The 17281-nt window shown below is 40.6% G+C and overlaps 1 protein-coding gene across 1 annotated transcript; it reads right to left on the reverse strand.

Moving 5' to 3' along the window:
- Positions 1–2941: 2941 nt before the first annotated feature.
- trim2b (tripartite motif containing 2b) lies at positions 2942–17027 on the reverse strand. Its single transcript, XM_071459877.1, has 15 exons — positions 16825–17027; positions 15640–15817; positions 9927–10798; positions 9649–9797; positions 8915–9095; positions 8521–8780; positions 8282–8420; positions 8001–8186; positions 7605–7800; positions 6930–7033; positions 6628–6795; positions 6240–6408; positions 5987–6057; positions 5699–5839; positions 2942–5590 (listed from the first exon to the last, which is right to left on the reverse strand). The coding sequence occupies exons 3-15, from the start codon at positions 10023–10025 to the stop codon at positions 5438–5440; spliced, it is 2016 nt and encodes a 671-aa protein (XP_071315978.1). The 5' UTR covers positions 10026–10798; positions 15640–15817; positions 16825–17027; the 3' UTR covers positions 2942–5437.
- Between the last annotated feature and the right edge of the window lie 254 nt (positions 17028–17281).

Here is a 17281-nt window from a genome sequence, read left to right on the forward strand (position 1 = left end):
TGACCTGAACAACAGTAATTGGCCTTGGTTATAGTGATAATTGAAACTTAGATGGCAATTAACCATCAGGCATTTCTACTGTGGTATAGCTTGAAACCAGTAACTGTTGCATCCTTACTTAGGAAGATTTAATAAGAGTAATAAGTACTTTTCTAGTAACATTTGTAAAGCTTCTGCTTTTTGTAGCCTGCTCTTATCTGATCAGAAGTCACACCTTGATTCATCTTGAGTCATTGCTCGGCTTACAGCATTGTAGTTTTCCCGCTCTGTGCAGAAACAGACTGCTGGGCAGGGTCAACCAAATCCCTGAATTCAGCAGCGCACAAAATCTTTGGGCAGCAACACCAAATACAACAAGCCAACACAAACAAAAAATCCAACAAATCTTAACAACTGCACTCCCAGTATGGCCACGACGATGTGGAAAGCTCTGCGCTTTGATTGGTTGGCCCTATCCCTGTCTCTTCCCACCTCTCCAGGCCGTGGCTGAATCAGAGCATGGAGAACAGAAAGACTACAGAATAGCTCAATGATTATGGAAATTCCCAAGAGGCAGAGAAATGGGATGGTGGGAAAATTATACAGACCTTACAGCCATCAATCCAAAGCACAACAGGCAAACACACCCAATGCTGATCCTGAGGGGAGGAAGTCCAAAGGTAGCGTTGAGGGAAGGGGACATGGCCTGTGTGAAGACAATAGTACATGGAGGTGTGGAGAGAGAGGAAAGCATTACTTTTGGAAATGTTTTACATATATCATGACAATAATTGAAATGAAAAAAGTTTGAGCCAGAAATTATAGTATCACAAAATCACTTTACTATAAAGTATAGTAAAGTGATTTTGCAGATTATGACAATCTCTCCAACAGTGTTCCCAGAAGTGATTGTGTTGTTACCAAACAATAAAATAAAACCAAACAAAGGGTATTAAACAATTACCTTTAAATAAAAAGGGCATACTGATGTTTATAGGTAAAATATAGAACCAGAAGTTTTCTGTGTCCCTCTTTCCCTCTTCAAGGACGCAATACCAAAGCAAATTATGACTGATTCCAATAGTGACCATTTTTTGTACCTCTGAAAAAAGTTTGAAATCTTTGACACGCATCTCAAAAAGTTGTACATAAATCTACTTCTCTGTCCTCATAGCTCATCCACATCAGTATTTTAGAGACACACTGAAGTCTGAACAGGGGCAGTGTTATTCAAAAGATCCCAGCAAACACCTGAAGCCTGATTGAGGTTGTTTTTCAAAGTCTAGTTTGCCTGTAACTATTTAAATAGCATCCAATGAATCTATGTGACAGGTTCAGACTGAATGTGAATATCACTTTACTATATTTTATGATATTAACAATCACAATTTTAAGTGAAATACTCATTTTTAACATCAAAAATAAAATGTACAGACCATTAGCACAGCTTTCTTATCACAGCTTATTAGAATCCTGTATTTCGAGTACCAGAAACTAACCTTGTCAATAGTATGTCCTTATAATGTATTTCCTCTAAACTGGTGAAGCTTTGTCCTTTGCCTGCTTCACCACAGACTCTCAAACACAGGTGTCCTGCCAGGGTATGTCGTTAGTACAGGTGTGTTCTGTGTATGAAAAATAAACTCTGTGTTCTTTGCACATTAGCAAACCACTAATGACGACCCACCAACTCTGGTTCATTTGCTTTAACCATGAAGACACTGTCTTTCCATTTCCCTGTGGGGGTTGGGGTTCATTTGGTGATGTCAGAAACAGCGAGCTTTGACACTGATCAGGTGGAAAGAAACAAAAACAATAAAATGTGATAACAGATGAAAATATACCAGGCATCATTTTCCTTTTTTCAGCCACTCATGTGCCAAAAACATTGAGATCTTTCAAGATGCAGAGTTTTCACAAAACCAAACCACAACAAATGGCTGCCATTTAGGAATCAATGTTTTATTTCAGTGTTGAGTGTGTGTGAATGTTAGAGAGAGAGTCCATAACAGTGAACAGACAGGACAGATAGTAAATACAGAGAGAGAAAGAGCAGGCAAGTGACAGCGTAGGAAACTGGTCAGTACTTTAAGAGCTGTGCTCCAAAATACGACATATCCATCTGCAGAAAAAAAATAATAAACTGATGTACAATGTTGTTCATGTCATGGAGCAAAGTGACAATGACACACCCGAGCCACGTGTAATGACAACTCTAGCATCTGTTGTGTTGGTTAAGTAATTTCTTTTAAGATGAGAGCAAATGTTCAGTCAAATGCATCTGCAGATGAGCCATTTATGGCTGAAATGGTTTTGAGCTAACTCTCAACTTACGTATGTTTGCGATGAATTTCAAATCATTACTGAGAAGGCAATTCCATCACATCCACTTTGAAACAACATTCATATTATTGACGTCAAGGCTGAACATCCAGCCAACAAGGCCCAGATTACTTAAAATAACAAAAGAAAGAAACCTGCTCTGATTTTGTTGAAACAATCAATAGAGCCAACAAATTGAAAAATCCTCTCCCAGCTCATCGTTGAGGTGAATCGGTGAATCGGTGATGCAGCAGCGCCACTGGGTGCTTCAGCAAAGTCAGAACATGTACTTTAAACAGACTCTTGAACAGACAGACAATCTGAACAATTATGAAAACATCAGCTTTTTTCAGACTGACAACTTTCATTTTAATCTGTTATTTTATTGTACATGCACTTATCTCACAGTTTTTAATCTATAGCTAGTCTGTGATGAGCCTTGTTAGCATTTAACATTGAAACCAATGACGTAAAACAATCAAACACTGTTGTGTTAGCTTAGTTGGACACTTTCTTAGAAAACAGATAGCGTTAGCATTTCAAAATGAGCCCCCCGACCCAACCACCAGCAGCTGTTTGTAAGATCAGTCATTGTTCTGTACTGTAGTTTTAGCTACAGCTAACTTATTAGTTTTGCACTTAAATTGTCTATTGGTTTCGATCAGAAATGCAATGCTAACAAGCTGTTTTTGCTAACTGGCTAGCTTAAGTACCCCCACCCCCAGCATGACCACTTTCATTTGTTAAAAAAAAAAAAGAACAATAATAGAATAAAACGTTGAACGCTGATTTGTCCACTCACAACAGCCAATATAAAACGTAGCAAATGCCAACAATCATATTCTGATTCAACTAAACAGATGAAATGTATAAAAAGAAGAAATGTAATGGGCACTTAAGAATTTCAATGCACATGGTGGAACACAATCAAATGGCAAGATATAAAGATTCAAATACCTAATAAAGATAAATAAATAATAAATAATGCATAAATAAATAGAAGTAATAACTTACATAAATTCAAAAAGCCTTTGTTCTGTTGTGAACATGTTTTTGATTAATGTTTTTTAACTCTTGCTTCAATAAAGACTGATAGATGACATACTGTAAACAGCTGACCACAAGCAGTTCCTCTACCACAAGCTTCTGTTAGATTTTCTGAATATTAATGATGCTGATTAAAACTGTCTGACTGTGGGTTGAGTAATTTAAATGCTTTTTACCTATTCAATAATTGATGTAAATGCTTTGTATTATAATGATTGTTACTATCATATAGCACTTTTCCAAAATGAATTTGTAAATGCTTTGCAATTGTCCTTTACTGTACTTAACATTACTGTGAATCTGTTAAGGTGCGGATGAACTGTTTTTAAAATGGGAGCCTACAGTTGAAATCAGGCATTTTTTGGGTTTGGGAAATCAGGTATGTTCAACAATCACATAATACAGAGGCATGCTTCTCGAACACTGAGGTATTCTTTCATGGGGAGATGGCAGACCATGTGGAATTGTACAAGCAAGCGACAGCACTTCTCGGAATTCTTAATGCATTCTAGAATCCTTAGCAATGGCGGAATTAATCGATACATTCCAGAATTCCCTCCCCCGACCTCTTGTTTCTGAGATGGCGAGCAGAAAGGAGTGTGTAAAAATGTTGCTGATTCCAAATATGTTGATTATTTCGAACATTTTACGTGATATTATTAAAGGTATTCTCACAAATATATAGGATAGATTTATAGATTTTTTTTCCTCCTTGCAGATGTCCAAAGGAAAAATATATGAACACTCCAACCAAGCATAGATACACAATGCTACTCCATTGCAATCAACCCGAATGAATCAGTCATTCAAACAATCAGAATAAGAGTCAAGCAATCATATCTAATGATGAATCTATTGCCTAAGACTTGTAAAGAATACTAGCACATGGCAAGAAAGAAAATAAACATTCCATATTCAGACAATCCTAATGTACAAACAATGGACAAGAGGCTAAAAGTGGCCAATGTCTTAGTCTACGAATAATTTCGCTACGATCATCTAATCTCATCTCTCATCTCAACTTATTCCATGAGACAGTCAAAGGAAATTTGGTGGGGTAAGAATGGTCCTTTTTTTAAAATGAATTCTTTGCTTCATATTTACAGATTTACGCTGGGACAACAACAATCCTCTGCTGGACCCGTTTAAAGTTCCTTAAGTGCTGTACTGAAGCTCCAAGAGTTGGTAGCTAAAGTTAGCTTCAAATGTTAGAGCCGATGTTGGCGTGCAAATGTAAACTACTGTACAAAAACTGTAGGTGAAACCTGTGGTAGTGGCGTGGAGTGGTAAATTAGATCAAACCAAGACACAGACCTCTTTTAGCTCACTGGCCATTATTACTGTTAGATACAATACGAGAAGGTGGAACAATGGAAATCTTTCAACCTTTCATTCCATTCTCTCCAAATTACCACCTTTTATTTATTCATTCATGCCTTTAATGCCTCTTCTATCCCTTTATCCATCATTCACTCCTATGTGGATTTCGGAAGAAGTGGTTTCCATAGATGTCATCCTCCCCGCTTGCAGCCTGTATTTGTTCTTCCTTTCTTTTTTAAAGCCTTTTTTCATTCAGTCCCCCGATGTTTTACTAATGCCAACCTGGGAGAAAGAGGGGCTTTAGAATTTGACATCATTAATCCATCTTTGCATTGCTGTTTTTACTCCAATCTTGCATTCCTCATGCATGCCATTTTGCGACACATCTCAAACTTGTGTGAAGGCAGAACATTTTTTTTTTTCCATTACCCCTTATCTGCTACTCAGACTTTCAAATGGATGCAGCTGAAAGACCAGTGTTTGAGTCACCATCACCTGCTATCAGTTTATCTTACTTTATCAGAATCACCAGAGATACCAAGAAAGGCTTTTACTTTAATTGTAGTCTTGTGATGTAATAATGGCTCAGCTAATCCTTTTTCTTTGTATCTTCCTCGCTTGTAGAATTCTTCCATCATTTCAGTCAGCAATGGAGGTTCATGAAATAATTCCTAGAATTGGACAACGTGCATCATATCTCCCCTCTTCAACAACTGCTCCCCCCGACCATCTCTCCTGCCTCCACTTCACTTCTCCAACCAAGCCTCCATCATTGTAGGTAGCGGTAGACTTTGAAGCAGTGGTTGCCAGAGTCGGCTACTACCACATGTCCATCTGAGGTCAGAGCCAGACCTTGGGGACCATACAGAGGGTCAGCTGAAGTGTTGATGTAGGAAAGGAAGGAACCAGTACCGTCAAACACCTGGAAATGTTGGAACAGGACAGAAAATGTTTTGATTATTGCACTAATTTTCCCAAAAGGGGGTTCTTACCATTACATGTTGGCAAGCACTGCACAGCACTGTTGTACCTGTATTCTGCTATTTCCCCAGTCAGCTACGATGATGTTCCCATTAACGTCCACCGCTACACCAGTGGGCGCATTGAACTGGCCATTACCCTCACCGTTTGAGCCGAATTTCAACACCAGCTCTCCCTCAGGGGTGAAAACCTGACCAGGTCCAAGAAAAAGAAAGAATATCAGAATCTATATTTGTGTGTCCTGGTCATGTTTCCTTGAGCCAAAAATATTACATGTGTACTTGTTCACCGAGCTGAACAAAGGTATTCTTTCATTAATGTGATGTTTACTCAGTACCTTGACCGAGTGGTTATGGAAGTCTGTCACGATAATCTCATTGTTCTTGTTCACTGCTGCAAAGTGTGGACCTTCAGGACAGGAGCACAGAAACAGCACAAACAGGTTGGGCTGTCAATGACAACACCTCCACTGATGCTTCAGTGACTGTTACCACTTACACATCAGCAGATACTTGAACTATTATCGCTGCTTACACCTCAAGTGACATTTCAACACCTTCCAGTGGTTTATTTCTCTGAGCAGTCATTACCTGCAAACTGCTTGTCACCATTGCCTCGACTACCGAACTTGGTGATGAGCTTGCCGGTGAGCTGGAAGATGAAGACAGTACACGCCTTGTTGTCAACCACGATCACATGACCATTCTGGTCCACGGACACCCCCTTTGGCCCCATAAGTCTGCCAGAGCCAAGCTTTGCCTGTTGGACAGTAAATACAACCAATGAGAACAAAGAGTCATTCAGCAAGACATAAGACGTTAATTTGAATGAGGTTTTTTTTTTTTTTTTTTTTTTAGAAATGCATTAAAATGTCCTCGAAAGATAAAAAAATTTATTTCTAAACTGAAGCTCCAAACTTTGTAAGAATCAATCAACACTTTGTCCACTAAAAGCGGAAAGGCACAATGGCACACTTACTTTGTACTTGCCGTCACTTGAGAAGATGCTGACCCACTTGTTGTCATAGTCAGCAATGATGATGTCACCACTTGGGTGAACGGCCACGCCTGTGGGGCGCTGCAGTTGCCCTGGTGACCGTCCACGCACCCCAAAACGACTCTTGAATTCCCCCTCGTTGGAGAAAATCTGGAGTAGGGACACACTTGTGAGGACCCATACAGTCATATGCATTCCTTAACCTTTAACCTAAACCCTAAAACCAAGCCTGAAGCCTCAAACAGCCTTTCGAAGATGTGAAGACCAGACAAAATGTTTTTTACCTGGACACACTGATTGTTGCTGTCGGCGATCAGTATCCTGCCGGTGGAGGAGGCAGCCACTCCTTGAAGGTTGGTGAACTCTCCTTTATTCCTCCCCTTTGTTCCTGAAGAGAGCAAGAAAAATCAGATTAAATAGATTTTAAACATGTGCTTGTGCTGTAACTTTTCTATTATACCCATTTATTCTGGGGACACAGACAGAGTTGTATCATCTGGAATTATGGCATCAACCTTTGACCTAGTCATAGTTAGACTGCTGAGGCTTAAATGTCTTATCTGGACTAGGCCCACTAGTCAGGCCATTTTTAGATTTGACCCCTTGAAATCTGGGCTTTATTCTCCCCTTTAGTCCTGTACAGTAACTCATATGTTGTTATTCTCAAGATATGGTGGACTACTTGATTTGCATGTGAGACATCGGGACATTCTGAGACTGAGTGACAATACTTTATATCCATGCATTTCGTCTCTGCTACTGTTTTTCTCTTATTTCTAGTGGAAATAAGTAGAAATTTTCCCATGAAAAGTAATTAACTGAATTAGCTACAATCTGTATGCAGTGTACAAACAATATCTGAAGCCAGCCAGGCTCAACAAGGCTCCACCCTGTTTCCCTGAATTTGGAGTCCTCTTCCAGTACTTAGATCTGCATTTCTCTGTCCATACAAGTCTCACCAATCCTGAAGATGAGGTCATCCTCGATGGGGTTCTGGGTTTTGCGTCGTGGGGTGCCCAAGGCACTGCTGGCCCTTTTGGAGCCCTTCTTCTTCTGCCCAGGGGACTTCCCTCGTCTCTTGGCCCCCTCAGAGGAGCCTGTGGATGGTGTGGCGTTGGCTGCTGAATTGGTCGCAGTCGTGGTGGAGGGAGACACCTGGTCAACAGGGATGGTGGGAGAATACATTGCAAGTATTCATTTTGGGTTTTATGGGTTGCAGCATGCAGAAGAACAATGCAGGTTAACTGCATGTGAAAGTGCTTTGTAGAGCCTCCCCCCCTGCAGCTGTAAATATAAGACATTTACCTATTTGTCTGACAAATTAGGACATAGCTCGACACACGTCCTTCACCTACCTCTACTTCTGTCTCAAAGGCCCTGGTGACGGTCAGCTTAAAGGGACTTCCTTTGATGTGCTGGTCGTACAGACGGAGAGCCAATGAGAAGTTGCCCTCCTTCGGCACTGTGTACACAAACTCATAAGTCCCGTTCTTGTGGTCCACTATTTCACCGTCCACTATGCTGCCATCTGGGGTGAACACCTGGATTAACACATGGGCAACCGTTTGTGAGCTTTTTTGTGCATGTGTCTGCAGAATTGTACAGTATTTTATTTGACTGGGGGCAAAAAATTAACCTCAGCTGACAGGATCGCATTGCCACTCTTACAGGCTCCCCCTGACTTGTCTCTTGTTACTATAGTAACTGAGGCAGGATGTCCAATGATGCACTGCTCCAGGCCAATGCCCATGGCTTCGCTTTGGCTTGCCACCGCACTAAGGAAGAGGAAGAAGAGGAAGATGAGTCAAATGGTGTTAAATGCAAAAAATGCTTATCTAGCCTGGGTCAGAACATTTGGTGTCAACACTGTCTCACCTGGTCGTGACGATGGTGCCCAGGTTGTGTATGGACTTCCTCAGCCCATCTGTCTCCATCACCAGGTCCAGCTGGTCGTTCTCGTCCGGCTGACATGGTAGGCCGAGGCTGGCTAGCTCCGCCAGCTTCTCCCCCAGCTCCTGCTCCGCCTGCAGGCTCGCCACACATCCCTCCCCAGCCAGAGCCTCTTCCATCTGGGTACAGGTGGCAGTAATGTCCCCCTCCCCCCGAACGAGGCTGTCTACCTGGGCCTGAAGAACCTGGACACAGAAAGAGATGACCTTTTTAACATTACTGTTGGCAGGAGAGGCTGCACTTTTACTTCACAGTTCATTCATTCATTCATTCATTAATAACAACCAAAGTCTTGTTTTGCAGCTGGACAGGTGTGCACCTTCTGTTTGAGTCCATATGTGACCTCGAGCTCCATCAGCAGAACACTCTTCCGGACATCCAGCTGCTTGTGCAGGTCCTCGAAACTCGATTGGATGTCCTCTTCAATGGAAGTTCTCTGATTGGTCAGCTGCTGGAGGATCTCCTTAACAAAGGACAGGGCATCTGAAATCTGAGGGAGTCTGTAGGGATACATATGGAGGGAAGTAAGAATTTCAAGGTGAAGCCAAAAACCTGGTTAAATTGAACCCAGTACAACTTAGTGTAAATATCAAGAAGTTTAATCATTTTTTAAATTTAAGAATTAAGAATTAAGAAATGTCAGATTAAAGCATTTCCCTCTGACCTCTGTCCCTGTCCATAGTGTTGCATTTCTCTCCCTGTCCAACAGATGTCAGCCTCCCCTCTCCACTCCATTCACTGTCTCCCAAGATTTATTTCAAATATTTCGATAGTTTGCTGACTGAGATTGGATACACAAAATATATTATCAATATATAATATTATGCTTTACTATAGATAAAACTATTAAACGACATATAAATCAGTAAGCTTTTTTTGAAAGAACTTGCCTTCCTGTTTTTGAGGCTATTAAAGAAAGCTGTTGAAGAAAAAAAAACTTGCACTTGCCTTTCAGAGCTTCTGTAGGAACAAACCCCAAGATGAGAAGAAGTAAAAAAAAAAAAAAAAAAATTTATGGAAAAAAAAAAAGAAATATCTTTCTTTAATACACACCTGTTCTGGACCATCCCCAGCCTCTCCTGCAGGCTGCTGCGGTGCTGCTCCAGGGCCTGGCTGAGGGGCACGTTGGGGTGCTCTTCATGCTCCGACAGACAGTCCTCACACAGCGCACACTTGCAGGCCGAACAGTAAAGATCAGCCACCTGGAGATGAAAAGGAAGAAAGAAAAAGGGATTTAGGGATTTGGATAGAACAAGTGCAGTTAAATTCATTGCATTCACGACAAGTTGTTGAAGAGAAAAGTAAAAAATGTCTGTGTGTTGTGTTCCCACCTTCCCTGCATGTTGCAGGCATGTGTTTTTGCCAGGCGGAGCCTCCAGGACGGTACACTCCTCACTGCTGCTATCTGGGGAGTGTTGGTGGGCCTCCATCTGCAAGTGGCAGCCTGGTGGGGGTGAACCTCCGAACACACCCCTTATTCCACACTGTGGCCAGTGGGAGAGGCTGGATGCTCAGATACAAGTATTCCTACTATCGGTTTGTATTGTTTACTTTTGTAAACGTCTTGTCTCACACTTTATTCCATTATGTGGCTGAGACAGAGAGCCAAAATATTAACTAAGCTCCTTATGATAGCTGTTGGCACATGTCGGCTTTTTGGAGATGCATGTCATGTGGAAGGAGGCTAAACATTCAGACACAGCCCGTTTTTGGAGCCTACAGTCACATCTGAGTGTTTAAACATCCACGCATCCCCCTTACAGCAGGTCTTTCCTACACAGCATCCAGAGGAGAGTGCTGGAAAGTCAGATGTAGGTGCTGGCTTTCAGTAATGTCAGTGTACAATCATCCACTTTAGTCAAAGCTTTACTTTGTTGATCTCTCTGCTGCTAACAGGAGGGGCTACAATTTCAGACATGCCCTTAGTTTGACCCTGTAGTCAATGAAACATTATTCCATTACATTCCTGTTGGGTTAAAAAGAAGGTCCAGGCATCCAGAAATCCACAAATTTCCCCTTTAAAACGTCCTTCTGGTTCCATGTGTCGTCTATTCCCAGGGTAATATATATATAGTCTGTCGAAAAACACACAAAAAAAGCAGCCGTCCAATCTTCTTTAGTTCTGATTTGGGGGTAAAGCAATGGACCTTGGAGTTGATTTAATTCACAGAGGGTTCAAATTGAGGACAGACTCTGCTGTGTCCTGGGGAGAAGAGAGAGGGGATGAGGATTAGGTGGGAAAGGAGCTAAACATGGATAGAGGAGAAAAAATTAACACTTTACTCTCAACTCCTGACTGCGTACTTCCATACTTTGTCATGTGTAATCAGTCTTATTGTATATGTGCAACCAGGTTAGTTAGATGTCTAACCCAAGTTTTGGTAATTATGAAACAGTCAGAGCTCTAGTTCCTACAGGGTTAAACACAATGGTTGAATGTCAGTCTTGAAGTGCTGCAGTTTCTCTAATCAGCACTAGACGGTGCTCCAAGAAGCTCTGCATTGAAGAAATTAGGAAAACCTCAAAATGAATTACCTTTTTCTTGTCATGTATTGTACTGATATTAACATTTTTCATTGAGATGGTCAGGGTGTCATAAAATCCTGCCATGACTTGGCCAAGAAATATGGGCATTCTATATGCGTTCTGTTTTTCATAACTTAAGTGATATACATTGTATAATTGTTGAGGAAGTGTCTGTGAGTAGGCTTGCAACAAACAATTACTTTTATTTACCAATCTGCAGATTACCTTCACAAATAATCAATTAATTGCTTTGTGTACAAAATGTCAGAAAACACTGAAAGGTTTCTGCTAAAGTTTCCTAGAGAACTCTTCAGTTTACAATCAGATACGACAAAGAAAAGCATCCAGTCATCATATTTGCAAAGCTCTTAACCTTAAGAGAGTTATCTTGTCCTCTTTGTTAATGTCACTGAACACATCATAGAAGTTGTAAAAGTTCATCAGGTTAAACATTCCCCCGTTAGCAAAAATTACATCGCCTCCCTTCAATGTTTCTATGCTGATGATACCACATAGTCAATGTTTGCCAATGTGCAGATCAGATGCAATGCTATTGTTGTCATTACTGTATGTTTCTTTTAATTAGCATTAGCTAAAATCCCTTCAACAAAATGCCACAAAAATGTTATATGAAGAAGTTTTTTGAATGCATTCATGTCACAAAAATGACAATAAACCACCAGCTGCAGCTGAACAATCATGCACATAAAAAGACCTGAATAAATACACACAAACATTCCCCACTGTAGGAATACCCATATGTTCCTTCCAGATGACGTATCAGTTCACTACAAATCCCAATTAAGTCCCAGATGGTACGATCCACAGTAGGAACATGTGCACCAGGCCCAGGACAGATGATACAATCCACAGACAGGAGGACGAAGGGGAAGCACCAAAGTGAACGAGGAGCACGATGCTAATGAAGAGCTTCTACGAGCAGTAATGTAGGTCACTGAAATGTCTTCAAAGTGATGGAGAAAGAGACAGAGGGAGAGATGGGGAGTGAGGCTGCGGTTTCCATGGTAGCAGACTGCATGGGGAGGGGCGAGGAAGAGGTACAACAAAAAGTGAAGCAATCACGGGCCCCTTTAATCCTAAAATCCTAAATATAGGCTCGTGTGCTCGTGCTTTCACAGAGCAGAAATCAATGGCAGCTCCAGGCACACTGGTGATATGCAGTGTCCCAGTTCACAGGACTGGCACAGACACGATGGTGATGATGGTGATGATGGTGATGTGACCCAGAGTTCCTGAAGTTAAAAGGTGTGAACACAGGAACAGTTCACCTCATTAATCAAAACTTAAAGATATAACAATTTAAAAAGTTAACTGCAGTGTAAGTTTCTTCATTTTTTTCGTGGCTAAAATTTTTTTAATTAGGCTTTTTTTTAAGTGAGGTGAAAACATGACAAGAAAAGAAAACCTTGAAAACGTTTGAGTGTAAAAAAAACATTGTTCAGCATATTTTTGCCATCCCATATCAGTGTGTAATAATATTCTTCTGAATAATTTATAAAGGGGAGGGATTATGGATATGAGGTCCCTGTGATCTTGTACATAATCCTGTTTTTAACACCTCCTCCCCCAAATATTCTGTTCAACCTGCCTGACATGAATTCAAATACACACTGTCGTCTGTCTCACACACACTAACACTAATGCAAAAGCCACACACCCACACACACACTCACATACACACAATGCAGAATTGAAGAACTGATTTTTCTTCATTCGTGTAATTTTTTTTTGCCTGTTTTTGATTTATGCTTTACTGTAAAATAACACACACACAGACACACACAGACACACACACAATGGCGTAGATACACATAAGTGCAACACCCCCACATTTTCATTCAAGGATTCTCTGCAGTACAATGCTGCAGGAGTCCCAAGTCCCAAGGATTATGGGACAACAGTGAGGCTCTCTTTGCAGGGCGTGTGTGTGTGTGTGTGTGTGTGTGTTTGTGTCTTGTGACTGTGGTGACTGTTTGTAACTGTCACTTATAGAGAGAGAGAGAGAGACAACTGAACCCTTTCTTTCTTTCTTTCCTCTCAACCTTTTCACAGACAAACAATAAATTCATCAGTTAAACTCAGTATATTTTGAATATATCTCGTGAATTATATTTTACAGTAATTTTGAGTGTGTGTTTGAGTTTGCTGTGTGTGTATTCAATCTTGTAGCACTGTCATGAATTGGTGGAATCACTCTATAATACATTATTTCACATTTTCATTTGATTACTTTGTTGGAAACTTCTTTAAAAACTGCACAACTCACAACAAAGTACAGTGTGTTTAGAATTTGAATTGTGGTATCTTACAAACTAAAACATATTTAGTTGATTGGAAACCTACTTACGTCATCTTGGCTCAACAGACCAGACTCATGGTGAGATTTAAAAGAAAGACCGATCCTCCACATAAGATAATTTCAGTTCAGCAGTGGCTGCAGGTCGAGACAGTGAAACTGGTTTCTGAAGAGCTGGTCAGTAAATCTGACATGACGTCACAGTGAGAGGAAAATACAGGTGATAGCATATAACACACACACGCATACACACTCGTAATCTGATCTCTCTCGTCGTATATTCCCATGGGAAAGTCCACAGCCACTCATCTGTCTCTGTTGTTCTCTCTGTTTTAATCATTCATAATTCTTCCTTGAGGTCTCTCACCCACTCTCTTGCATCTGTCTGTCCTTTGTAGCTGAGTTCCCAGTTTATTTACTTTCATTTGTTGACGTGACCGATGAAAGATTTGATTTTGAAAAGCGTTTCACACTTACACTCTCAGAAATCCCATTGTATTTTAGCCCAGATCCATAAGTGATGATTACAACCAGTGCTCCAACCTGAACAATATATAACATATAGGTCATTTTTTTTTCAACCCTCTCATACGACCGAGAAGAGTGTCTCACACCACAGGTGTACCGAAACTTGGTTGTCATGGTTACTATAATAACAGCCATGGCTTGGTTAGGTTGTAATTTGGGTTAAAATAAGTATTTCCTCATCATTAGACGACCTTTGTTGTCATGGTAACAATAATAACAATGAACGGTCATGGATAATAGAAACAACATAAACTGCTCCTGTCACATGGGAATCGAACACCGCTCTCCTGGGTCATATTCATCCATCCACCCCAACCTCCTCCTGACGTGGACTCTGTCGCTCTATAAACTACATCACCGCACTTTTCCCTTTGCTCCTGTCACCATCACTACGACCACTAGATGTCGCCTAGCAACAAAACGCGACAACGGGTCATAGTGACCTGCTGACAGACGAGGAGGACAGACTACCACCCAGCAGCGCCCAGCAGACAGACTCAGTCAGAGAGCAGCTGGTGAACACAGTGGAGCATCTGGCAGCTGCAGAGCCAGATGTTTCCCTCAGGAGCTGGTGGAGACCAAACACAGAGCTAACAGAGGCTGTTGTTGAAGTCATCAGGTGGACACAAACACAAAGTGTCGCTCAGTACCAGCTGCATGTGTAACCACCTCTTTACTAACAAGTTTGTCATATTGACTTAAAAAGTGATGTGTCACTGTTACATACAATACAAATAAAAGACAAATTGATCATTTATTCATAAATTTCACATAAGATTCTGGCTTTTGCACAATTAAAGACTGTTTGTGTATTAGTCTGTTAGTGTATGGAAAACTCATGAGCCTATTTGAATTTTTAAAATGGTCTTCATTTGTTTTCCAAGTACTCAAGGACCATGGTGGAAACCAGTCTGTGCTTTTTGTTCCTCTTAGTGGTCATGTTGTATCAAACTTGTGGTCGTTTTGTGTCTTTTACAGTTCTCCAGTGTTGCTTTGCATCATGTTTTGTACGTTTTGTGGATCTTTGTAGTCATTTTATATCTTTCCAAGGACATTTGTATCTCAGTCTCTTTGTATTTGTTTTGTAACCCATTGCTGTTGTTTTATGTCTCTTTGTAGTCATTTTGTGTGTGTTTGCAGTTGTTTGATTGACTTTGAAACAAGAAATATTGAATGTCACAGAGGCTCTGCCCCCCTTGTGTCCCTTGGCCTGAGCCTGGTATGCCTGTTCAGATGTCCATCCATATATATGTGTAAGATTCAGAGTGGATCAGCCCAGTTTCTGCTCACAGACGTGACGTACCTCTTGTCACTGTTAGCACTCAGGATGCTAACGTGCAGCCCATGCAGGCCTGATAGCACACACACACACACACACACACACACACACACACACACACACACACTATTTACTCTAAAGCTGAGGTGGATGAGTTTGTTCCTGCCTTCATTCATTCATCTTCCACCCTCGTTCATCCTGCAATCTGGCCATCCTCGTTTCCTCCATCCTTCCTCAATCTCTCCACTCTTCCCTCCCTCCCACCATGCTACAGATGCTGCTGTCATCCCCAAACATTCCTCCATCCATCCATCCATCCGTCCATCCGTCCACCCATCCACCCATCTATATCCGTCTATCCTCACATCCCAGAAAACTGAAAGCCAGCACTCACCATGTTTTCCTAAGACGCAGGCGGTGAGTGTGAGTGTGAGAGTCTGTTTTCCAGCCTGAAGCCATCGCGTCATGATAGCGTCTTGTTTGCTCCCTCTGCTCTCCTGTGTGTGTGTGGGAGGGGGGAGGATATCATCGTCACGGCAACACCAGCAGCTTGCAGCAGCAGCATCACCAGACTGAGGCAGAGGGAGGGAGGGGGGGGGGGGGGCATCCATCAGGCCTTGTTGCATCATGCACCAATCACAACCAAGAGAGTTTATAAGAGGAGAGAGGTGATTTGTTCGTCTGTCTGTCAGTTATCTGACAGTATGGGCGTATTATTTTCTCTCTCTCTCTCTCTGTCTGTTTATCTCAGTGTCTCTCTCCCTTGTATCAACTCAGTATGTATTGAGCTAATATTGCATCAAAACAATTCTAGAATAAATACATTTTACACAAACATGATTATTAAATACAAAACAGGAAGATACATAATATATGTATTTAAAATGATGCCTTTATAATTCTTTATTTTTGATTTAATATATCAATAACACATGTATTTTGTCTTTTGCCAATTATTTTCTGTATTTTTTGCCTCCTTTCTTTCCCAGTTTTACTGCCACATGTGTTTATGTGTCAGCTCCTAGCGCTTTGTTATTATATTTGTTCTTATTCTCAATCAATTGGCTAATATTACTTATTTTACTATGATACTTATTTTACTTATTTTGTTTTACATATATTACTTATATTCAATTGGTATGTATATATTGTTTGTGATGCTAAATATATAATATATTTATTTTTTCTTGGTAATTTTATTATTCACCAATATAGTTTGTTATTATTAATAAGAAGTAATACATTACAATTACTATGGAATATTGTATAAATATACAAATTAAAAGTTATGTAATATACTCTAAATGTTACTAAATAATTTTTCTGTTTTTGTTTGTTATTCTAAATGTGAAAACTTTAAAATAGCTTGCTTTTATCTATTTTTATCTACTATTCATAATGTTATTTATTAATAATATAATAATATTGAGCAAAAATAACATAGGTACATATTATTAATGAATATTGAATTTATTTATTTTACCAAAGAATTTAATTGATTTGACAAATATGGAAAAAAAATTGCATTTATATATGAAAAAAGACAGCAGTTATCTTATCATGTATAGCCATAACTAACCTGTTAAAGTTCTTCATCATCATCATCATCATCATCATGAATGAACGCAGGTTTAACAAACAGACTTTACAGCCTCCGGTCCAGCAGGGGGCGGGTCCGCGCCATAAACCCTTCCGCTTCCGCCGTGACGGAACAAAAAGCAGAAGGAACGGAAGCGGAGTCATTTGTACCCGGGGGAGCTGGAGGTTCGGCACCGAGGAGAGCAGCGCGGCTTCTTAAGGTAAATAAGGTGTTAATTTCACTTTAGTCCTCAAATATAAACGTGTGCTGTTCAGTCACCGTGTGAGGAACATGAGCTGACGGTGTTTCCCGCAGATGAAGGGTTTGTTTTCCGGATGGTCCGGGATTGTTTCAGCGCCGCCGCAGAACTTCCTCCACGTTGTTCGTGTTACCATCGAAATGCTCCAGTTTACTGTTTTTAACACTTATTTCTTAGATGAACGTTAATCTACAGCCC

The sequence above is a fragment of the Trachinotus anak genome, unplaced genomic scaffold (genome assembly GCF_046630095.1).
Source record: "Trachinotus anak isolate AG129_WGS33_773 ecotype Australia unplaced genomic scaffold, CSIRO_AGI_Tana_v1 ptg000023l, whole genome shotgun sequence".
NCBI lineage: Eukaryota > Metazoa > Chordata > Actinopteri > Carangiformes > Carangidae > Trachinotus > Trachinotus anak.

What these genes read in the sequence shown, in the direction of transcription:
- trim2b (XM_071459877.1), bottom strand. Translation starts at nt 10,025, where the DNA reads ATGGAGGCCCACCAACACTCCCCAGATAGCAGCAGTGAGGAGTGTACC. An exon ending in GGCACCATCGTCACGACCAG is followed by an intron (nt 8,421 to 8,520) that starts GTGAGACAGTGT and finishes CCTCTTCCTTAG; the next exon opens with TGCGGTGGCAAGCCAAAGCG. An exon ending in GGGGAAATAGCAGAATACAG is followed by an intron (nt 5,591 to 5,698) that starts GTACAACAGTGC and finishes CAACATTTCCAG; the next exon opens with GTGTTTGACGGTACTGGTTC.